Here is a 26112-nt window from a genome sequence, read left to right as displayed (position 1 = left end):
TACCTCAGAACTCGTTCGAGAATTTGATTTAAATAAAGAGTCAGAGGATCAGAAGACTGTAGCTTTATTCGGGTTCTATTATTACCAGATTCGGAACCGTCCTAAAACTCTGCAGCGCATGCGCAAATGAAAAAGTTGCTTCATATTTCCTTCTGCACGTGTGAATCACGGTTCTAGAACGGTACAGAATCGGTAATAAGAAAAAAACCGAAGTACAGTATTATGTGTTTTCTGCGAAGGAAGGATACAAGGGGAGAATAGCGGGTTCAGTGCTTCACATGCGAATCATGAGTGCACTCTGATTGTGCCGGATATGACGCCGGAACATATAGCGACTACTGTAAATAATATACCTAATTTCCTTTCTTAATAAATATTTGGATATATTTTAAAAATGTTTCAAATACCTTTTTAATATAAACAACATATTCTGCTGCTATTTCGGTGGTATTCAGATTTTCTGCATTTCTTTTAAATGAGTGAAAAACTCCATTTAAATTTCTTTATGATGTGAAACTTTCGTATGGCATAGTACATATTACATACAAGAGGACAGCTTTTAGAAATAATCAAAGATTCATTAGATGAAAGGTACTACCAAGTACGAGTAAACGGCGTTCTCTCAAGTAAAAACCTAGTAGCTAGTGGGGTTATTCAGGGTTCCGTGTTGGGCCCACTATTATTTATAGTCTACCTTTTTGATGTTGTCAATCTTATTGAAACCAATTTAAAAAACTTTGCTGACGACAAAAAACTCTATGCCAATCCGCAAAGCTTCAGGAAGATTTAAAGAGGGTTGAAACCTGGTCAAATACTTGGGGAATGAAACTGAACGAATCCAAATGTGCCGTTCTTAAAACAGGACCAAATAACCCAAATAAAGAATATATACTCAACAACACAATATTGTCTACAGTGTCAAAACAAAATGACCTTGGAGTGACTATTACGTCAGATTTAAAATGAGAAAACCACATTGTAAAAATTGCCAAGAAATGTAACTCCTTTGTGTATCCAATACAGCATACTTTTAAAGACCACTCTATAGAGATGATAGCAAAGCTTTACAAAAGCTATATTAGACCAAAGCTTGAATGCGCGTACACAGTTTGGAACCCCTACTATATTAAGGACATAGAGATATTGGAAAAGATACAGAGGCGCGTGACTAAAATCCCGTTGGAGCTACAAAATATGACCTACACAGAAAGCCTGGCTAAATTTAATATAACAACATTAAGAGAAAGAAGACACAGAGGGGATTTGATAGAAACATTTAAAATAACAAGCGAACATTATACATGTGATGTTGAAAATATATTTTCCCAAAACGATAACTCTCAATTACGTGGACACTCGAAGAAAACAAGCAAAGAAAAGACAGCCAAAGTACAGAGGAAAAATTTTCTAACAAATCGTGTTGCATATTCATGGAATGCTCTAACAGAAAACACATGAGTGACTGCCCCCAGTATAAACGCGTTCAAAAACCGACTAGAAAAAGAACTTGAAGAAAATGCAACAAGAATGATTCACTATAGTGCGTAAAAGTGAAAACTGAAAAGTAATAACTCTTAAACTCTTTGAAAACAGACAATAGCCTCATCGGTTTTACCGCCTGCTATTAGAACATTACATGATTACATATGAAGATCTAAGGCGCGCTATTTACTTTATTCAAAATAATCAACATTTAAATATTTTGCATTTCTTTTGAAACTACTATTCTAAAATACCCTCACTTCCTCCATAGTTAATTAACTTTTGCCATTAATTATACTTCAAAATTTGCGGATAATCTCATTTTGGCCATTGTTTCTCATCCGCCAAGAGAAATTGTGGTTAGAAATGAAATGTTTCATAAGCTAATTAATTTGACTACCACAAGGTGCGGCTAGAATATTCTATTAACTTTAATTTTATTTTTTAGGTATTGTAATAATAATAGCTCCCATACTCAGCCTTTACACGCCTTGGAATAGCAAGGTACAGCTTGCTATGCTAGGGCCATTCGGTATACAAGGAAGGTTTGGTTTGGTTTGGTTTGGAATCCCAAGTACTCATTTAAGGCTGAGTCGACCTAGGTACCCAAACTATTTTTATTTTATTAAAAATAGCCGGCTGTAGGATTCGAAGCCACAACCTTTAGATTGGTAGACGAGAGCTGCACCACTACGTCACCGGGTATCCTGGTATTGTAAATTATCCTAAACTCTTTAGTATAAAGTATAATTGAAACCACTAATTTGGAAGTTAGGAATGAAGCTTTATATTTGATAAAACTTCAAAAATAAAGACAATTTTGAATTAGAATAGAAAATAACGCACCCTGTATATCGGACGGTCTTAACATGCTATCACTTTACTTTATTCTACTCCCCTTTGACGTAAACGACACGGAAAAGAAATTTAGATAACACTGAAAACTTTCTTACCTGGCGAAGTCTTCACCGGAAACTTTTCCGGACTGGGCGAACCGGTGCACGTCTCCACCGGGTTGAAGATGTACGTCGTGAGGCAACTCTTGTCCCCCCCGCCGCCTCCGCCACTGCCACCATTGTCGGGGGCCACTTCAGCCCCCGCCAGTTTGCACTTGATCTCGAAACTCGAACTCGAACTTTGAACAAAAATCACTTTGGGCGCACTGTGTACGGTCTTGAGTGTTAATTACATCCTCGTGATCTCGAAATTTAATTCATTGTTGTGGTTAAGGTCTTCTATTTAACAGTGTGTAATTTAACAATCTATATTCTTGTAAAAGGGTAAAGGTTATTAAGGGTATTAAGGCATAGTGCAAAGCATTTATTTCTAAATTTATTGAATTAGAAAGAATATTTTTTATTTTTCTTCATTGTATTGCGTAACTTGCCACTCTACAGGGTGTTTCAAAACACATGTGCTATCTCTAGTGGGGAAATTTCTCATGTAAAAATAAGATTTATTTCTTATGTCAACATATGTCCGATTCTGCTTTTTTTCGTAGCTGCAAGGTGTTAAAGTCTTAATTTTTTTTCAATTTATTATAATTTTCTTCCAAGCGTCTGTAGTGATTCGAATGGCATTTTGAGAGTAAAAGTTATTATGCAACATACTTTAATACAACATAGGCATTAAACGGCCAATATAATTTTGCTAACAAGAGAGAAAAAAGTCAATGGCGCACACGTTTTTTTTAGAAAAATATGTCACACTTATAGTAACTTTTACCCTCAAAATTTCATTCAAATCGCCAAAAGCACTTGGAAAAAAATTATAATAAATTGAAAAAAAAACGAAGATTTTAACTCCGTATAATTACGAAACCAAACAGAATCCGACCTATGCTGATATAAAAAATAAATCTTATTTTTACGTACCCAGAGAAATCTCCCCACGAGAGATGGCACATCGTTTTTTACAACACCATGTATAAAAGAAAATCTAATATTGCTGGTTAGGTTAATTAAATTAATAACAAGATAAATCATCGATTGTCTTATTATAATTATAATATTATTAAAGTCTCTATTTTATAGTCTTAACTAAGCGATTATAATTCCCGAGATCTTAGAATTTAATTTATTGTTGTGGTTCAGATCCTCTAATTAGTGAATAGCAGTGTGTAATTTAATAATTGCTATTGTTGATAGAAACCCTTTAAAGTTCAATCAAAACAGTGGTCTGCTTCGGAAAAATAGTTCCAAAGAAAACGAGACATTTTTGTCGACTAGAAAAGTGATGGCGATGTTTTTTTGGATTGTCGGGTAAAGTCACCTTAATCTATAATTTTCGGAAAAGGTAACTATTACAAGGCAACTGACCCACCTTCTCCATACTCGCCAGATTTAGCTCCCAGTATTTTTTTTTGATACAACAAATAATGTAACAAAAATGTATCATTGTAATTTCACGATTACCCTCATATTACGAGTAGATTGAATTGGAACAAAAAGTAATTTTCTTTTATACACTATAGGTTTCTGTTATTATACTATTGGTAATTTAACCATTATTAATATATGACATGGTCCAGTAAATCCTAACGTGGTCCTCGTATCCCCTAAATGTTAACAAATCTTAGATACATATGTATACACTGACCGAGTGTAACAAATTAGACAAAAGTCCTCCTACTCGTGCCTGCTCACTAAGGGATAGAAACAGAGGCGAATGATCTAGCTAGAATGAGAAAGGAGCGAAGACTCCCACTAACTGGACCAGAACCGTTCTGTTTTCCAAGCGGGAACCAACTGAAAGTGGAACTGAAGGACCTGGAAGAACTCCATCCGTAACCTGGAATGGGTGTCCTCCAACGGCCTAAAATACTCGAAAAAGTTCCTCAGAACTTACGACCGAGAAAAATGAAAGATTTTCCTGGATTTAAGTAAAAACAATCTTCGGATTGTCACGGGGTTTCTAACAGGACACTGTCTCCTCAACGAACACCTCAGTAGACTGAAGCTGAGAAACAACGGCGAATGCAGTTTTTGTGGGGAAAATGGGAAAACACCAGAATACTTTATCACTGAGTGCGCCGAGACGACGACCGTTCGTGCCATGAACTTTGGTACGGCTAATGTCGAGGATGGAGAGCTGGCTTCTGTAGAGCCGTCTCAGATACTGTTTTTTGTTAAAGCTCTGAGACTGTATGATGAGTTATAACTCGTTAAACTCAAGAAAAGGGAACACACAATAGCTCTGTAGGGTCGCAGTGATTAACTCTTCTCCTAAACATTCTACATTTTACATACACTGACCGACACGAAAAACGTTACATTTTTTTATGTATTGTATGTATTGTTAAGTACAATATATTTTGTTCTACTGGGCCGATTTTGATAATTTTTTAAGCAACGCGCAGCTATATTATTTGAACTTTTTAGCTACTTTTAAATTAAAAATTTAGTTCCCATTTGGTTATTTTACGATGGCAAACCAAATCAATCATCTCAATAGCTGTTTCTGTTGCTGATATTCGCTTTTGAAGCAGACAGCAACAATTAATAATAATCTTAGAACATAATAATCTTAATCAACACACCTATGAAATTGTGATTATTGCTTTTGTAATGTCACTGTCGCTGAAAAGTCATATTATTATTTTTTTGTTTAGTACTTACTCTATCAGATATAATATAGTTCTAAAGTTTGATTTTCATGCATCCGTTGTCCGACGATACGTTGATACGATATTAATTTTATTGGTTGAATTTAAAGACTTCTGTTGGGTAGAAACGGTTAACCAATAAGCCGTTAAATACAACCAATGAAATTAATATCGTATCAACGTATCGTCGGACAACGGATGCATGAAAATCAAGCTTAAATCCTGAACTTGTATCGACTATTGCTGCTTTAATTGAACAAGGTAAAGATCATCTTCTGGAAATGGGTGTTAAAATCATCTATACAACTAACAAATAATAATATTATGTGTCTTTTGAATTACAGTGACATTACACAAACAATAACAATTATTTAGGCGTTTTGATTTATTTATACGGAGAATGACATTTCGACACATTAAAAGTGATATAACAAACAAACGAAATTAAAAACATCAAAATATGGTCTGTTGATGATGACCAAAACATTTATGCTTTAATGCTATAATTGCTGTAAATCATTACTGCCTTCCTCAAAAGCGAATATCTTAAATAAAAACAAAGCTATAGAGATGAATAACAAAATAAACTACAAAATAAAATAAAAGCAAAATAAAAACACTAAATCACCACAATACACCAAAACACTTTTACTTTTACACTGGACGCGCGTTTCGCTAACCATGTTAGCATCATCAGCAGATGATTATAAACTAAAGTACAATCTACAAGTTGAGCGTTTATATACTCGCTCAGTGGGCCCCGAGTGGGCGTGGCAAAATCTAGCCAACCGAGTCAGAGCCAACTGAGCGTAACAGTTAGATTTCCGCCACTAGATAGTAGGAACAAAGAACTTGAAGGAATTGGACCGTTGTCTCTGTTCATACTATCTTTACATTTATTAATTCTGATGCTTTCATAAGCATCTAATTGCCTGTAATTTGAGACTTGTTTAATTAATTTTAAATTATTAAGATCTATACAATGTTCTTCATCGACAATATGTTTGGCAACGCAAGATTTATCCGGTTTACCATATCTTATCTAAGCTAAATGTTCTTTAAATCTAGTTAATATTGATCTTCTAGTTTGCCCAACATATTTCTGATTACAATCTTTACAAGAAATTTCATAAATACCCGACCTTTCCAGTGGAGGTGTTTTATCTTTTGGATTACCTAATAATTGTTGTAATTTATTATTAGCACTATACACAAGTTTATAATTGACATTCTTAAAAATTCCTTTTAGACCACGGGATAACTCTCTATCAAACGGTAAGGAGACCAAAATTTCACCTTCATGCAATGTTATATCTTTAATTTTGTTAATGAATTCAATACTATTTTTAACTGAGAAAGAAGGTTCATGATCAGGTAAATTTTCGAACTCCCTTGATAACCATTTTGCCAAATTATAAGTCGGAGAACCTACAGCCGAAACAATTGGGCGCATAGACTTGTCCGGCTTATGAATTTTTGGCAAAGCATACAATTTTGGTAATGAGGGATTGGATACTTGCAATTTCCTCTTTAAAGAAAGATCAATAAGGGTGTTACATTCTTTTAGAGTTTTTTTAACGTCTGCTACCATCTTAGACAAGGGATTCTTTTTCAAATTTATGTAGGGGCCATTATCGATTAAGTTGTTAACCTTATCATAATAGTCTTTTTTATCTAATATAACAACCTTATTTCCCTTATCAGCTTTTAGATAGAAACAATCTTTGTTACGCAAACTCTTGACAATATTGTGCTCTTTGTTAGATTTTAATGAATTACTTGAAACAATATTTTTTGATAACTGATTTCTACAAGCCTCTCTTGTAAATATTTTAGAAGCCTCGGGCAAGTGCTGAATAGCAGTTTCAACACCAACGACGATTTCTTCCAAAGCGCTACCAGAGTTGGGCAATGCATACTTTAAACCTTTGTTTAATAAACTGAGCTCTTGTTTATCAAAAGTCTGCGAAGAAAGATTTTCTACTATGTTTTTTTTTGTACTATGTTTTTATCCCGTGGTCTAAAAGGAATTTTTAAGAATGTCAATTATAAACTTGTGTATAGTGCTAATAATAAATTACAACAATTATTAGGTAATCCAAAAGATAAAACACCTCCACTGGAAAGGTCGGGTATTTATGAAATTTCTTGTAAAGATTGTAATCAGAAATATGTTGGGCAAACTAGAAGATCAATATTAACTAGATTTAAAGAACATTTAGCTTAGATAAGATATGGTAGACCGGATAAATCTTGCGTTGCCGAACATATTGTTGATAAAGAACATTGTATAGATCTTAATAATTTAAAATTAATTAAACAAGTCTCAAATTACAGGCAATTAGATGCATATGAAAGCATCAGAATTAATAAATGTAAAGATAGTATGAACAGAGTCAACGGTCCAATTCCTTCAAGTTCTTTGTTCCTACTACTCTAGTGGCGGAAATCTAACTGTTACGCTCAGTTGGCTCTGACTCCGTTGGCTAGATTTTGCCACGCCCACTCGGGGCCCACTGAGCGAGTATCTTAGATTAAGAATAAAAATAGATAGAGCAAGTCATTCATAAATTCACAAAATCGAGGTGCCTACATCGTTTTATCGGTGAGTGCCCCCACTACCATAGTTTATGGACAGCGGGGTAAAGAGGAAAGTGGTAGGGGAGTTTACAGCGGAAGAGCATCAAAACAGAATTTAACCTTGAGATTCATTGATGATAGTAAAGTAAAAGCCAGAGATATAGAAGTAGGTGGTTAGAGGCAAAAATAAAATATTTTTTAATAATAAATTTTAAAAATATGTTCATGCAATAAAACTAATAAATTATTATAAATCATAGACTTAGAATAAAATATAGACTACACTATTTACATTTAAGCGCGGTCCAATATTAATTTTTGTAAACATGTTTACTCCTGGGTGCAGCTGACCTCGGCCGTCTGAGTCTTTCGCCTCCAGCCTATGTTGTCACGTCTAAAATATTATTAATATTTTTTTTGTTGTTATACACATATATTGAGATATTAAAACTGTATTTTAATAAAGTAGTGTTTAATAGTAGAAAGATGTATTAAATAGTCCCTATACTACTAAATTATAAGTCGGAGACTATTTAAAAATGACAAATTCTTTTACAATTTGGCAACACCCATCAATCGCCGGGTCGCCTGTTCATTCTTTATTCTCTCGTAGTAGAGCCATAGTAGAGTAAAGCACGTGTCGTAAAACCTTGTTGTCACAGTTTCTCCATGGCTATTTTATTGTTTTTATTGGATGTTTTGATTTTGTATTTTTTGGATTCGATTTTCTTAGTGTGTAGTGTCGGTTTAGTGTTTATTTTGATTACTTTTTATTTAAAAACTATAAAACAGGTTCGTCAGTGCCAAATTTGTAAGAAATTGGACTATTTAAGTCCTGGAACAACATTCCACAGGTAAGTCAAATTTACTATTTTGGCGTCAGTGGCGTTGTAGAAAGGCGCTTATTTAGATAATAATTTAGTAAATTATAAACCCTGGAAAATCTGTATTTTTTATATTTATCATTTACGTAAAGGTTCTTACTAACCTCGTTATTAATATAACGAGTAGATACATTATTAAGTACATAAGAAGTAGACACATTATTTTCTTGGGCATTGGTTAATTTAATGCTTTTTTTTATGAAAAATGTGTTTCTTTTTATTCTAAAACCATCCTTAGAATCTAAAATAACATACAGGAATTCCAGAATGATATTCCATTATGAAACAACAATTTTTAAGGCTTATTATAAACTATAAACAATCGAGAAAGTCGAAAAAATTACAAGCTACCAAACATTTTAAAATACCAAACATTCCTTATTTTTTTTCAAGACTAAAATATTTTACAAACATTACTTTTTCCCTATAGTTTCACATCAGGTATAGAAATAACTACGTTTTTATGATAGGGTCACCATTATGATAACAAAAATGACGAACAATGGTCCAGAAATGTAAACAAGTACATATTTTTTGTAAATATTTTTCTTACCGCTTGCATTTTTGTCCATTATTATTTCACAAATTATACAGGGTTATGTAAACCAGGTAGATATTTCGTTTTTTTTATATTAAACAAAGATAAAATAAATATGCCATTTTAAAATTTATCCAGTACTTACCTAGAGTTTTTTCTTTTTTTTTCTCGACTGTTAATCTATTATTAATTTGTAATACCGTATGATCGAAAAAAACGGCGTCCAGTTGGCTTGGAAAAAACCATCGATACATACTCCATATAATTTTACATATAAAATGACAGCGATCTTCATTTCATAGCCATCGCTGACGCCGTTTTTTTTCGATTATAAGGTATAATTTTCATTTTTTCTTTTATAATGTAATATCACTTAAGTAATATCACATATAATCTGAAGATAGTTTTAGAATTAACCAAAACGTAAATCTTTAATAAAACAATCTGTTATTATTTGCCATATATGTATGTATCCAAGAAAATAATTTACATATTATTATTATATGTTTTACTGTTTTTTATCTTTATTTGAAACTCAGAAATGTTGCATTGGCTTTCTAAAAAAATGAACTTGTAAGTTTTTAAAATGCTTCGTTTCGGAGATACAGGGTGTAGAAGTTTCATTTTTATTTCGATTTTTTTCCAAATAATTTCTGAAGTGACGTCAATATTTGGACGAAAATTGGCGTTTGGGAGTTTTTTGACATGAAAAATTAGATTTAGATGTCAATTTGACTTTTACTAATAGGGGGCGCCACCTACATATTTTTTAAGTTATTTGAAGAGTAATACTTTTTGTCTGTATCTATATAAAACTACTGAGAAAAATTTACATTTCCAACGTTTTTTACTTAATAAGGTCTCTTGTTGACACTCGCCACAAGTATAGTTCTCAAGATATTTGGAAACGAATTAATCAATACATTCTTCATAAATTATTTGGAAAAAAGCGAAATAAAAATGAAATTTCTACACTCTGTATCTCTGAAACGAAGCATTTTAGGACATAAATTTATACTATTTTTTTTACTGATTTTATTTGCAGATTATGCTGCCAAAGTTTCCTGAATACAATTCCGACCACTCTGTATATCAAGATATCCCCCATTACGTACTAGTTTTTCTTAATAATTTTCTATACATTTTCCAACGCCAAGATGTACCAAGCGCATACAAATACATCAAGCTTCAAACAAGCTTGCACGTTGACAGTAATACCTACAGTAATATTGTATTATATTAATGTAATATTTTTGAACCAATGTTCAATATTACTGTAGTAATACTGTTTATACTCATGCCTTTTATATTTGTTTGAATTTGGTGCATATTTCCATTGAATAAAGTATAGTCACCATTACCATTATTATACTTACTCTATAATAAAGACAGTAACGAGTTAAATAAATGTAGTTTTCATTTTATTCACTTCCTAAAAGCTTGCTTTAATGGAACAGATTCCTGTTTTTTCTAATTTACATAATAAGACATCACTTTTACCGGAAAAAAAAATTAAACAATTATAAAGTTTTTTCTCTTTCTGTTCTATTATATCTATAGAATAGATCCTGTTTTGATTAATATTAGAGTTGTAAATGTTTGACTAAAATTAATATTTTATTAAATTAATAATTTATCATCAATTTCAAAAATTAAATAATTTCGATTATTAAAATTTCTTCTATAACACGTACTTTATTATTTTTATCGTTTTTAGACTCTAAGACGTATTTTTTTTTCTAAGTCCTAAACTTTGCTTTATATTAAACTATTTTCTTTATCCTAAATCTTAATAATATAAAAAGTTTAAATACCATATATTTTTAATTGAATTATAGCTTCATTAAAATTAAAAAAAATACCCGCCTATGATACGGAGAGTGCAGGTGCACTGAAGAAACAAAAGACAGTGTTGCGTTGGGCGGCAGAGCCGTCAGGAAACGACCGTTACGACGGAGACAGCCTATCTATCGCTCGTGTCGCACCCGTTAGAGCCAAAAACAATAACACAACAATAACAAGACGTTGTCTGTCCGCATCTTCCAGCTATTTATGAATGAGATGCTCAGTCTATATTTTATTCTAAGTCTATGTTATAAATACATAATGCTATAAAATATTTAACAAACACTATAAAAAATTTGTTTATTAAATATTCAATAATTAAAAGTTAGATATAATTAAAAGATATTATACGTATTGTATATCGTATAGTGATTGATAATTGATAAACTAAAATGGTAATGGATCTATTATATAAGATGTCTTGTTATTTAGATAGTATTAATTACAAAAGAAAAATAGATGCATGTGAATAACTATTTTTTATATTAAATATCAGTAGATATTATTTACAATAATAATATAATTAATATAATGTATAATTAAAAAGCACAAAATTCATCTTTTCCTACCTATACCATAAATATATTCGGTAATTTTAAGTGGAAATATTAGCACAAAAACTAAAAAAAAACAATGTTCTGTAGTTTTCAAATTCATATTAGTAAGAGAGTAATATTTTGACCAAACGAATTCTCAGTGTAAGGATATTTACATACCATATAATTTTACATTAATTAGGTATTAATCATAACACGATATTAATAAAAAACACAAGTGTTGTATTTTAATAATATATTTAGGGACTGAGTAAAAAATATAATATATGTATAATATTCTTACATTTACAGGTTCATATTAAATAAAATATTGTAACCTGAAAAAATATATATTTTGTTAAATGCCACTGTAAGGATCCAAGCAGAAACTAATTTCTCATTGGCTTTTTACTTGTTGACATATGTATTTGCATAACAGATAACATAGTTATAGCAAATAGTCTAAAAAAAACGGCGTCAAAGGCGGCTGAGGAATGACGATTGATAATTTAGCGAGGTCAATCTTAAACTACACCATTTAAAAATCATATTTACTTAATGTAAAAATAAATTACAACCTTAGAGCGCCTTTAAAAAATAGTACGAGCCAAGAAAATGACTTCTAGGGCTTGACCTCACTGAAATTATCATATTTTCATTCCCCAGTCGCCTTTGAAGCCGTTTTTTTCTCGATCGTATGGTTTCCTAACTTATTCAATCAATCAATCATTTATTTATTTCCATAAAACAATGTACAATTGTATAGGAATAGTCAATAAATTCTTAAAGCTAACACAAATATATAATACAAAATATAAAAAAACAAACACAACAGATCATAATAAAATTATCATATACGTAGGCCTCATATTATAATTTGCAGGTATTCCTCCACACTATAAAAGTTCATTCCGAACAAATCATTTTTTAAGTAAAAGTCTAGAATATGCGATTCTAATCACTATCATAATTTGTCTCTCAACAAAAGTAATTCTGTAGCTCTGCCTAGGGTTCACATCTCTCACTATTTTGCATAGTAGCATTACGTCAATTTTAAACATGATGTAAAGGACCAATTTCATATGCACTATGTAATTAAAGTAACGACTTCCACACCATGAATATCTTCACTTCCTAAAACAAAATATAAACATGAAGTTGGTGAATATAAATATCTACATTGAGTATACATTGTGAACAAAATAAAATTGACGATCAATGACATTCACCACATAAATTTACATTTTATTAAATTACATAAATCTTGCTTTCAAAGCCAACCCTAACGCTGTTTTTTTTTTCGATGGTGAGATCTTATACAACTAAAGTGTAATTTTAGTAAAATAATATTAATATATTAATATATATATATATATATATATATATATATATATATATATATATATATATATATATATATATATATATATATATATATATATATATATATCTATATATCTATATATAATCTATATATATATATACAAATCTATATACATATAGGGTAACACCTCTCATAGGACGCGAAGGCTCCAAGGAAAATGAAAGTGAATTTGTATGACTTGATTGATTTCTAAACCCTCCATTTGTTCTTTCAATACAAACTTCCATCAACAAAAATCCTTGAAACCTTCATATCGTATGAAAGGCACCACCCTGTACACTTTGAATCTGTGTATACATATTAGTATATAGTAATATTTTATATTAAAAAATTAAACTGTAAATATATATGTACTTACATATTGTGACGGAATAGGTATCCTAACAAGATCATAGTTCTTATCTCGTTATATGCAGGATCCTGATATCTTAATGTTAATTTCCTAGGTGATGTTGAAACAACTGAAAGACCACAAATCGCGACATAAATGGCTGTGAAAATCATCAGATTTTAAATATTTTCTTCAATTCCTTATAAAAAAATCAGCTGTTCTTGAGTTCTCTTTTGCTCGACTTTTTAATATTATGCTATGAATAAATCCTAACAGAGAAAACCATTTAATTTTTCTCTCACTATCTTTTAGAAATCTGAAATAAAATATTTATCTTAGTAATAGAAAACGTAAATAGGCATTATTTTACAAATGTAAACATACCAATTATAATTTATGTAAACATACAAATTATTTGTATTCATAATTAAATACAAATATACGATTTTAAATCGGACAATATTGTAACAAAAATATAAACATTACTTCTTATAATATACATAATATATTATATTCACAAAATTATATTATAAAACAAATAAACAAATTTTAACAAATATGGTAAATATTTTAGGTAAATAAAACGAGATGTTGTATTACCACAGAACAGTACTTACTTTTGAAATGACGATGTTTAAATTCTTTTATTCTCACACATTTTGCCAGTGTAGACCCATTTTAAATGCTAATTTTGGTCTTTTATATAAAATGAAACAATTATACATTAATAGTTTATTAATAGTTAAGAAATATGGAAAAATAAAAGCACGGCAAACAGCTGATCATGCCAATCAGCTGTTTATCGACAGTATTGACACTGTTGACCGCGTCCAATTCCCCTACTATAGAAAATACTATAACAACAGAGCGGCGTTGTCAGATTAAAAATTAATCCTAACGGCTGATGAAAAATGACGAAATTTACAAATATTTCAAGTTTATTTTTCTTGTAATCTTGACTGAATCTTAATAAGTACTAAATAAAATTATAAATGTCGAAATTTTGAAAAGTAGTAAGCTAATTATATTATTATTTTCTTAAGATTTCCCCAAAGTATACGTATACAAAATTAAAAATAAACAAAAGCGGAGAAATACTGGGCAACATACCAAACAATAACAATAGGATGTTGGCATTCGCATAAAATGTAAACAGTTCCCCTGTGGCGAGTATATAAACGCTCAACTTGTAGATTGTACTTTAGTTTATAATCATCTGCTGATGATGCTAACATGGTTAGCGAAACGCGCGTCCAGTGTAAAAGTAAAAGTGTTTTGGTGTATTGTGGTGATTTAGTGTTTTTATTTTGCTGTGTAACACCAAAGGTTCCAACCCTCAACTGTAAAATAAACTACCTATATAGAGAAAATATGCAATCTTGATAATGAAGTGGTCTTTAAATCCATTATTTTGTTACATCAATCCACAGGGTGTTTCAAACTTTCGCTTAAATAACTATATTATGTTTTGGTTTGGTAGACAGATGAAGATTTTAATTTTCAATTTAAATTGAGGCTAAGAACATACATAATTTGAGTACACATTGCTTAAAGAATCATCAAAATCGGTCCATTAAAACAAAATACAGGGTGGTCCGAACTGTATTCCGGAAACGTCAGCAGCATATTCTGCAGATATAAATAAGTTAAAAAGTTCGTGTTTATGTATGTCCTAAAATGCTTAATTTCGGAGATACAGGATGTAGAAGTTTCAGTTTTATTTCGATTTTTTCCAAATAATTTCTTTTGGTGTCTGGGAGTTTTTTAACATGAGAAATTTGATTTTGATGTCAATATGATTCCTAATTGTAGAGGGCGCCACCTACATATTTTTTAACTGGTTTGAAGAGTAATAAATTTTAGTCCGTACTTGTATAAAAGTACTGAGTAAAAAAATATACAGTTAAGACGTTTTTATAAATTAAGCATGTTAACTAAATAGTTAATAGACTGAAATCATAAATTTGAAATGTTTTTGTGCCAAAAGTTCAATAGAAACTGTTTTACCATCATTTTTTCGTAGAAAAAATTATAACTAATTAAAAAAAAAGTTCCCAAGTTTATCATTTCGGTCAAATAACTATCTACTCACACACACACACACAACATGTCTATTATTGTCAATAATGACATGTATTGACTATTTCCATTCTAAATATCTTAAGAATGGTTGCTCGTTGCGATTTTTACCAGGAGACATTTTTTACGTAGAAAATCACGGAAATGTATATTTTTTCATTCAGTAGTTTTATACAGGTACGGAGGAAAAGTTATTACTCTTCAAAACAGTTAAAAAATATGTAGGTGGTGCCCTCTATAAGTAGGAGTCATATTGACATCAAAATCAAATTTATCATGTCAAAAACTCCCAGACATCAATTTTCATCCAAATATTGACATCACTTCGAAAATTATTTGGAAAAATTCGAAATAAAAATGAAACTTCTACACCCTGTATCTCCGAAACTAAGCATTTAAAGACACACATTTATACGAACTTTTTGACTTATTTATATCTGCAGAATATGCAGCCGAAGTTTCTGGAATACAGTTCGGACCAACCTGTATATTGATCTTTAAAATAAAAGCGAGAATAAAAGCTAATTTTAACGTGTTCTGCCGGTCAGTGATTTTCAGACAAATATAAAATTGATAATTAAGAATTTATGTTCAATAAATAACCAACGTTTTTAATGTATCTTTAACGCTGTTAGTAAAGCTTATTGAAAAATATGTGCTTTTTTTTTCTAATAATATGGTGAATGGATAAAAAAACCGATGTCCCGTTTTCAGTTTAAAAAAATATGGTCACGTTACGTATAAATCAACAAGATAATGGTTGCAAACTGCAGCGCTAATGTCTATTTCGTACAGATATCTAAGAGCAAATGGATGGTCGTTACGATTCGGATTTAATTTAAGTTTAAAGTTCGTTGTTTGGACAGGCCGCACACCCACAGAATAGTTATCGAGGTCATATTTGGATAACAGTAGTTGTAGATAGAGTAAACTATTCGGAAGCTCGCTCTCTTACAAGCGTATATAAGCAAGTCGATTGAATTATTCAAGATGTTTGCCATGTTGATGAGTAATGGTTAGTAAAATTTAGCCATTAAATATGATTATGGACACTGGGGGCATATTTGCTTATTAAAATTGAAATTCTTAGTAAAAATCTTTGTTGGATTCCAATGTAATTTTTATACGATTATATTTTTAGAAATTGTGAGCGTTGGCGTCATTAAAGCACAATCAGTTCTACAACTGAAAATTGAATAAATAAAAAATATTGTTGCATTTTTAACTTTCTAAGTTGTATTTCTTATAAATGTTTCCTTTTTTTTTCTTATAAATGTTTCCTTTAAACAATTGCTTTTAAATTAAACACCGTGTACAGGGTGGTCGAAATTGGTCTGTTTTGACAGAGAAAACCTATTTCCTTACTAGATTAAAGGAAAACAGACATAGATATCATGGGCTCGATTTCTGAGACACATTTAATGGCATAAACCGCATATTGATATTTTCACTGCCAACTGAGATACGGAGCCTTTTTGAATTTTTTACCATTTGGAAAATTGCCTATAACTTTTTTATTTCGCGGAATAATAAAATTCTGTAAAAACGTTCTTACTTTTTTAAGCACAATCCAGTGGCGTAGTCAGTTTTTTTTCTATACTTGCTTTTTTTATCAGAAATAATAAAAAATATAATTTTTTAAATGGAAATCATAGTTGGCTATAAACTTAAAAAATGCTGGCCTTTAACCCTTTCCAACGATATAAAGTTAAGGGTATCTATTTCTAAGAGTGAGAGAAATATTAGGTTTTTTATCTTTATATCGAAGCGGGACTTGATTTTGTGTTGACCTAATTACCTAATTATTTTTTATCACAATTTAATATTCTATATTATTATTTATCTGCAATTAAAGACTTTAAGAAAAAAATCAACATTCTATATTAGTATTAGTAATTACAAAAATGAAATCGATACAATAAACAAAGAACAAAACTAAAAAAACGTATTTTTTGAGTGACAAATATTGTTTTCCAAAAAAATCATCAAAGATGTTCAAACTGAGCACCTCCTTGTTGAATACACAGTAAACATCATCAGCGACATATTTTAATGCTAAAAAAGGGACGACATATTCACCAGGGACGTGCATATGGGTTATCACTCGAATATTTTTTAAAAAGAAAGATGTGTGCCTTTTAGACGCTCAGCGCTTTTAGACGCTCAGCATATATGACGTTAATTTTCGCTGATCGCGCACTTAATTAACGATTTCGGTATTCTCGTCCGACGTGCTTAGCGTCTTTACTGATTGCGCTAAGCGCTTTGAAAACGGTTGCCAAGGATCGTTTTGCTTGTCGAACTGTCAGTGAAAATCGAAAAAATTGTAATTTTGTGCGTTATCTTGCTCTTTAGTGAAAATTACTACTTCTTCTATAAATTCTTCAATAAATAATTGATAATTTACGACTTGGCAGCTATAAATATTGTTCAAAACATCGAAAATGCTGAGAAGCGTCTTCAACACTTCCCTTGTATAATAAGAATAATGACATATCCATAAAAAAATAGCTTGACATAACTCAACAATAGGTTATGAAATTCATGTAACATTAACATTTTTCATTGTTACATCCGTCAGTTATCAACTTTTGACTATTACCTACATTAGAAATTGTGATGTTGCCAATATGTGCTCAACGCGTATCCAGAACACGATTCGCATGGCAACGAGAATACCAAAATCGACTGCCTTGCGTTTCGCTGATCGAATACTTGCGCTCACCGCTTTGAAAGCGTAACGTTTTTATGTCAAAGTTACAGAAAAGGGGTCCAGAATTGAACCCATGCTGATATGAAAAACAAAACTTATTTTTACGTGAGGAATCTCCCCACGAGAGATGGCATGTTTTTTGAAACACACTGTATATTATTTACAACATTCAAAATAAAGGAATGAATACTCTATTAAAAGCTATTGTAATTTATCTTAAGCTTTGTTTGAATTGTGTTACAAAACCGGAAAATGTGGAAGATAGGCAGCAATTATAAAGCGATAAATTCTACTAAAACAAACTGATAGAATTCTCTAAAGCTGATTGGTTTATCGAACATTTCTAATTAGGCTTTTATTTCTATTTCTGTTAATTAATTAGCCAATATTTTATATTAATGCTTTCTGATTATTTCAACAAAGTAGAGCAACTTATCCAATAAATTCCGATTATACATTAATTAATAAAAAAAGTTACTGTTCTATGAAAATGGCGTTTTCTGATTAAAGAATTTAAATCATATGATACAGCAGCAACACGAAGAACGATACGAATCAAAGCTACTACAGGTCAAATGTCACCCTTAAAAAAAATTGGAAATTTTTAACATGTAAATAGTAGAAAAATAGTAGAAATTTATAAATTTATTTTGAACGTTACAGTTGGGGTGGTGAAACCTTTGGTGTTACAACAGCAAAATAAAATACTATAATTCACCTACTAATTCACCATAACACACCAAAACACTTTACTTTTGCATTGGATAGTGTTTGCAGTGTTTTATTTTGCTTATTTTGAACCAAAGTCTGAATCTAAATTTACTACTTTGAACTAATCTAAATGAAACATATTAACATTTATATTTTTCTTCATCTCTATAAAACTCTCCCACCAAATTTAAGTCCTCCAACTGCGGAATCAATAGCGCCACTGAGATTTTTTTCTATTGCACTCTAACATAAAATATTTTATATTTCATATCTATTTATACATTATAGTTATATTGTAACAAAAAGTGCATTAATACTTTTTTATATATTTTTAATACTCTCAAAATAAATAAAATAACTTCACTCGCTGACTCACCTTGTATATTTAATGTAGGTCCGAGGTATATTCAATAATATTTTATAATTTGTTTTTCATATAGCCCTAACCGAATAAATTCACATAATCATATTTCAGAATAACGTACTATACCAAATTAATTTAAATCATGAACTAAATGATAAATATGTGTCATAAATTTGACGAAATATGCGACATAATTTTCTACTCGTATTCAAAATTCAATTGAAACGTTTATCGGGTATCGTTCCAAATTTGCAAGACAAATTGCATTGCATTATACGGATGTTAATTGTTTAATAATGTTAATTAAAATAATACATTATACAATACCGATATGGTGTTAATTTCCTTCGTTTGTTCTACTTTAGACATAGAGGTAGTTAACAAATTGAATTAATTAATATTCAATGTTATAGGAAATAGTATAAAAGATAAATAAATGGAAATTATAAATAAAAGTTTTACACATCCATGTATGAACGAATTCATCGTCTATTAATTAGATATACCGATTTGCTCGTTTTAGAAGTGTGGTCTGAATTTTAACGTGTAAGACAGAGAATATTATGAATGACCGGTTGACAGATAGAGAAACAAAATCAAAAGCGGCATACAGTGTGGCCGGTTTTTACGTTTGTAGAAAATTTTGTGGAGACAAAACAAACAAAAAATTTGTGGCAACAAACAATTTTTTTTCAAGTCGTACCGAAGTGATTGTGGTGGTCTGGAATTTTCTAGAGAGAGAGAGAGCAAAATATTTTTCTTTTATATATTTTTTTTGTAGTACTATCTTTATATTCTTTAAATAATTTGGACGAAGTTTTCAATTATTATATTTAAACTGTTATAGCCTAATTTCATAATTTTATCACTTTTAATTTTAATTTTAATGCTAGTCTTAATTTTCATTTTAATATAATTGAAGCATTCCCTCGAATAAGGGTTTATGTTGCATTTTTCATATATTGGGATTTTTGCACAAAAAGGGTCTCTGTAGACAAGTTCATCCTTTTACATTAATAAATACCCGATAATGTGCCGTCGTCTATGAACAAGATGCGCCGCCATGTTTTCTAGCATGGAATAAGGGTATATGTTATCACATTTTATTCAATATCGTAAATATGCCGAACGTTCAAGTCACGCCGTCGCGTCGCTTTGCAAAACATTAAATAAAGGTCGAAAACGAAAAATAAATGTAACTGAATGGAGTTGCATTAAAAACAAACTGTTAAGAAATGTACAACTTGTACACAAAAAAAATGCAATCTAAATTGGTTGCCTGCAATAAGGGTTTATGTTACATTTCGCATAAATCCTTATTCCCGGGACTCAAGAGTTTATTACATATATCTCTAATACTGGTTTATTATTATTTGTGTTGTGCAACTTTTTATTTCTGGGGATTAATAAAGTTGATGTTGAAAGTACCACTTGAATATGATTATCAATACGCAAACCGTAGAAAATCGTTTTTCTTCATTTACTTAAAACTTACTTTTGTAACATAGCCCCTTATTCGAGGGAAGCCTTCAATTAGTTAACTTCATTTGGATATTGTAGAATTTCATAAATATTTTTACTTGTCATTTAAATTTTAAGTATCATTATTGTACAAGCTATTGGTAACGAAGAGACAGTCTACTTGGATTTTTGAACACCACTACAAAACTGGGTACTTATTAATTGTTTTGAGTAGAATACTGCTGTTTGTTATCTTCTAGGAAGATACGAGAATTGACCCTCCCCATAAGTAGCTCACGCACTGAGACTGGTGGAGTCTCACAAGCTCTCCAACATTAGCCGGATAATCACGCTACCCACCAGCGGATGAGTGCAGCGAAGAGGGTGAGACCTTTCTCCTAACCAACCAAACAACCGAAGCAGAAACACATCAGTATTCCAGTTATTTGTTACTGACAAGACTGTCACAGCCAATTACATTTATTATAAGCAATTGTTATTTGAATATAAGTCATTAATGAAATTTTCTATTGTCTTATTTAATTCCAAAGGATACTTCCGTAAACTAGTAACTTTTACAATTTTGTGGGTTATAAAATGCAATATAATATACAACTCATTAATATCTTTTCTTCTTTTCATATTTCTGTCGCCATGAAAACGATCTGTTGACACTTTCCTCTACGGTTGATACCAAATTTTTTAAATAATTCACATCATCTTTGTCTTTCATTATTAATATGTCAAAGAAAATGTTTTAATTATAATTAATATACCTACGTTTAATTATAGCCTTCTTCTGCTTTCATGTTTAATTGACTTATTATTTAAAATCCTTTAAAATATTATTAAGAGAGAAAATATTTTTTTATACTCTTAACTTAATTTTACAAAAATCCAGGCGCGTGTCTCAGTTGCCTGCACCAAGACGGAACATGTTCCTTGTCCCTATTAGCGTTAAAAGCAACTGTGTCTCAAAACGCGTATTTATACTTTGATGTATTTTTCATAGGTGCATAAATTTTTCAGGTAGGTAGGAAATGTGCTGTATCGATTTTCGATTTTTTTTTACAATTTTCAACAAAGCCAAAATTTCTGAACAACTTTTAAAATTGATTTATAGCAATTCGTCGGAAAATGGAGCTGATTTGGATATCGGCTGGAATCATTTATAGTATAGATGGCTTTTTGATAAGGAATAAATTCCAGATAGTTATGCGTATGAGAATGAATATGTTAAACTAGGGTTGTCAACTTTCAAAATAAAAAAAAAATTGATGACGATAGGCCAAAAAAGTGCCACAGGTGAAACATTTTTTGAAAACTCGCCCAAATGTTTAGCAAACGTTATGCGGTTGATGGCCTTTCTTACTTTCTGAAAAATATTTATACTCAAAATTTTTTAAAATAAAATATACGATTTTCTACCATCACTTTTTATTTCAAAATATATGCTAAGAGCAAGAGCAAGTAAACATAAAAATATATTTCTTGCCAATAAATATTTCTTTTCTGTACGAACGAGTGGGAGCACTGAAAGATACATTGTTGTTTTGGTTTGTGAATTTTATTTCAATTTTTTACATAATATGGGGGCAATGATAATGCACATTTTGAAAATATTTTTATCAACATACCTACAGGGTAATTCAAACATATTTTCAAACCAAAGTTGTATATTTTTAAACAGATTATACTATAATATTTTATTATCTCAGTGGATTTGCCACTTCCGTTCCAAAAATACCATAATGTCATATCCTATACCAACTGGTTTTTGAAATGTATCCGTTTTTAAACCAAATTTACCGCTTATTTAAATCCCACTTAAAATTCTAAATTCGAAGAATTTAAAAACATTTTAAGAGGCTGTGCTCTATAATAGAGACTTCTTCAAAATTCGGTCTATACCAAAATTTGCAATCTTGTTTGATATATACAGGGCCAACCAACCAACTAAATGTTTTTCTCCACTATTTTAAAAGGTACACATTATATTTTGTATCTAAACAAGGTTTTGTCGAACCTTTTTGTTTTATTAAGCACTTTCTATACCTAAATTGACATTTAATGAGAAAATTGTGTTTTTTTTAATATAAGAGAAGATCTGACTTTCGCTCTTGGTTTTGCCATTATTTTGACGATGGTAGTCCATTTGTGAATGATATTGTCTTTAATTTGGAATATTTATACGTTTCGAAGCGTGCAAAATTTTCAAGACAATATCAGTCCAAGAAGACATTTTATTTCAAACATTAATTATTTTTCTAAACTTCTCTCATTAGGAATATGATCTGCCGACATTAATTTTGATAACATGATTGATTATACACGTCCCCTTTTCTCATTAAGCGCGTTTTTACTAACATCAAAGAAGAAAAATTAATTATAATTAATATACGGTGTGATTCATACACCTTCTCCCTTTTTATATTTCCTGGACTTCTCATTAACACGAGCGATTGAGCGGTACTGAACCTAAAAATAATAAACATAAAATCTAATTCTATCAGTACCAACAATTTGGTTCTAAAAACATTTGTGTTCTCAAAACATATAGATATTTTATAAATTGACGCATAGGTGTCGAGATAAATTTCATGGCTACGTAGAAAATGTGCTCTATCAATTTTTAATTATTTTAGTAATCTATTTTCAATAAAACCAAAATTTATATTGCGTATTTACTAATAAATACTTTCAATAATTTATTAGTAGTACAAATCCTCCATATTATTATAGTACGAATTCTCCACACTAATTTTGATTTTATCATCATCATTGAGCTTATTCAACCATTTCCAATTATGGTGTAGCGTTCCTCACATATTTAGATACTCTCTTTGTATTTGGGCTCATTGTTGTCTATTGTTGGCTATGCGGACCCAAGTTATCCTTGCTAATTTTCTAATATCATGGTCGCATCTCAGGTTCGGTCTTCTTCTATTTCTCTTAATTCTTCGTGGGTACCATGCTGCAATTTTTGTGGCCCATCTGTTGTCCGTTCTTCTTGCTAGGTGTCCTGTACATTGCCATTTGACGGATTTGACGCTTTGGATGACATCTATTACCTGGGTCATTTGTCGTATCCACTCTATTCTTTTACGGTCTCTCTTGGTTATTCTTAGCATATATTGTTCCATTGAGAGTTGTGTGACCTGCAGTTTCCTTATAATGTGTGTTTTAAGTGTCTAGGTTTCGTATGCATAGGTCATGACTGGTAGTACACATTGGTCGAATGTTTTCTTCTATAGATAGAACTTAGATTCGGGATAAGTTTTTTTTCGGGATTTGCTCCATGCTAACATAATTCTTCTGTTGATTTCTGATAGTAGAGATCCCGAGCTGTGTATTTGTTGTCCCAAATATATATGTACCTATATTCTTCTATGATTGCCAGTGTTGTGTTATTTATTAGAATGTCTTGTCTTTCCACTAGTTCGTTGTACATTACTTTAGTTTTTGCTAAATTCCTTTTGAGACCCACTTTATTGCTGGTTGTATTTGGTTCATTAATTTGTGCTTGTGGACTATTGGCTATTAGGACTATGGTATCAGCGAATCTGAGATGGTTAAGTGGATGTACCATAAATGGGAGAATTTGGATTTAAAGTAAAACATATATAAATTAAAATTTATAAAATACCCAGATACAAACCAGCCGAATTTAAAATAGACGAAAACTTTAAAATAATGCCAGAAAGTTTCAGGATTATTTTCAAACTTCTGCCAAAAACACGATCTTTCAACACTAAATTGTTTTAAAATTATTGATTTTATTCGATTTATTTGCATATTAAAAATGTTAATAATATATATAAAAAATAATTAATAATTAACTAACGTTATGGCCATCGTATTTTTCTACTTTTTTATTCAACCATCTAGATACAATTTTCCCCATAACAAATGAAACATTTTATCCCTAAAGCGTTTATGTTCCTGCAACGTATATTTTATAGTTTGACGCATTTTTCAGATGTGGAGATAAATTTTCCATCGCTAGGTAGAAAATGTGCTCTATCGATTTTCGATTTATCTTACATTTTCATTTTCAATAAAACCAAGATTTACGAACAATATTTTCAGCAATTTGTGAGAAAAGATTACAGATTTAGATATCGATCTGAAGAGTTTAAATCTCTTTGTATGAAGAGTTTAAAGCTCTGTATGTGTAGTGTTGTCATAGGAAGAAGATTCCTGACGAGGAAATGTTATAAGAGTATTTGAGCACAAACGAGAACGTTCCCTAAAAACATTTATTTGATGATTCGTTATTTTTCTGAAGTCCGGATAATTACATTTTTTCAAAATTAGTATTTTCTTAATATTATTTATTTCTAGTATACCAAATTATACCTGGTGCTTAAAAAGTGGCTCGTCCCTATAACTTTTTTATTTTTCTTTCAGATAAAAAAACGATATTTGGGGTGTATGTAAATAGTATATGTATGACATAAATTAGGATTGATGGAAGTATTCAATAATAATTTTCGGACACTTCCTGTTTCACCGGAAATGACTTAAATTTTTGATTTTTATTTTATTTTTTACTTTATTAGATAGAAATTGACATTCTGAATAGAATGACATATCATATGTCAACTTTTGACATTTTTGCATATGGTTTATTTGAAATTGTAACATGCGGTTGATAACGACAATTTGACTCGAAATACGAAGTGTGTGGTACCAAATTATTCGTAATAAAATGCTTTTTCAAAATATGCTAATGAGCCACGAGCCATGAGTGAAGTTTAAGCATTGACAAATCTGCGTGTTGAAAAGAAAAAATGTACAAACCTTGTACATCATTAGCCGCAAAACGTGAGTTATATTAAAATAGGTCTATATTTTTAGTGGAAATTATACTAAAACAGGGTTAGACCTAAAAGCACGTAATATTAATGGTAAATATTCCTCGTAAAAATAATATTTTTTAAATACAAGCATTACGTGGTAGTCATAAAGGATACAGATATGGTTTTATGTATGTTTGTTCAACAGAGAATATATGTTTGGAAATATTTCTAATTCGCGTTATGTGTGCTCGGTTTTTTATTCGAGTTACACGGAATTGCTAATTAAAAGCACAAATTAATTATGTTTAATAAAGACATTACATCTACAGAGTCGGTAAATTTTGTTATACAGGGTGGTCCGAACTGTATTCCGGAAACTTCAGCAGCATATTCTGCAGATAAAAATAAGTAAAAAAGTTCGTATAAATGTATGTCCTAAAATGCTTAGTTTCGGAGATACAGGGTGTTGAAGTTTCATTTTTATTTCGTTTTTTTCCAAATAATTTCTGAAGTAACGTCAATATTTAGATGCAAATTGGTTTTGGAATTTTTTGACATGAGAAATTTGATTTTAATGTCAATATGACTCCTACTTGTAGAGGGCGCCACCTACACATTTTTAACTGGTTTGAAGAGTAATAACTTTTCGTCTGTACCTGTATAAAACTACTGAGTAAAAAACTATACATTTACGACTGTTTATACGTAAAAAAGGTCCCTTGGTAAAAATCGCTACGAGTAATGGTTCTAGATATTTGGAATCGAAATTATCAATACTTGTCATCATTGATATAAATT

General features: G+C 30.6%; 1 protein-coding gene and 2 long non-coding RNA genes across 3 annotated transcripts in view; 1 reads left to right on the top strand and 2 right to left on the bottom strand.

The window, feature by feature from the left end:
• The window catches only part of LOC115881409 (colorectal mutant cancer protein), a gene marked incomplete at its 5' end in the record, with an annotated part of 79367 nt that extends 76703 nt beyond the window's left edge, over positions 1-2664 (bottom strand). Inside the window, one exon of the mRNA XM_030898868.1 lies at positions 2436-2664. Within this exon, the coding sequence (XP_030754728.1) occupies positions 2436-2664 (229 nt within the window). The remainder of the gene's footprint in view (positions 1-2435) is intronic.
• Positions 2665-8223: 5559 nt separating this feature from the next.
• LOC115881407 lies at positions 8224-10492 on the top strand. Its single transcript, XR_004050044.1, has 2 exons — positions 8224-8520; positions 10134-10492. It is a non-coding gene; the product is annotated as an uncharacterized LOC115881407 (long non-coding RNA).
• A 717-nt stretch (positions 10493-11209) lies between these two features.
• Positions 11210-13988, bottom strand: LOC115881406. Its single transcript, XR_004050042.1, has 3 exons — positions 13802-13988; positions 13212-13500; positions 11210-12603 (listed from the first exon to the last, which is right to left on the bottom strand). It is a non-coding gene; the product is annotated as an uncharacterized LOC115881406 (long non-coding RNA).
• Between the last annotated feature and the right edge of the window lie 12124 nt (positions 13989-26112).

This window comes from Sitophilus oryzae, unplaced genomic scaffold (genome assembly GCF_002938485.1).
Source record: "Sitophilus oryzae breed Bouriz unplaced genomic scaffold, Soryzae_2.0 scaffold_1718_pilon_pilon, whole genome shotgun sequence".
Lineage (NCBI taxonomy): Eukaryota > Metazoa > Arthropoda > Insecta > Coleoptera > Curculionidae > Sitophilus > Sitophilus oryzae.
This window is presented reverse-complemented; position numbering and strand designations above follow the sequence as displayed.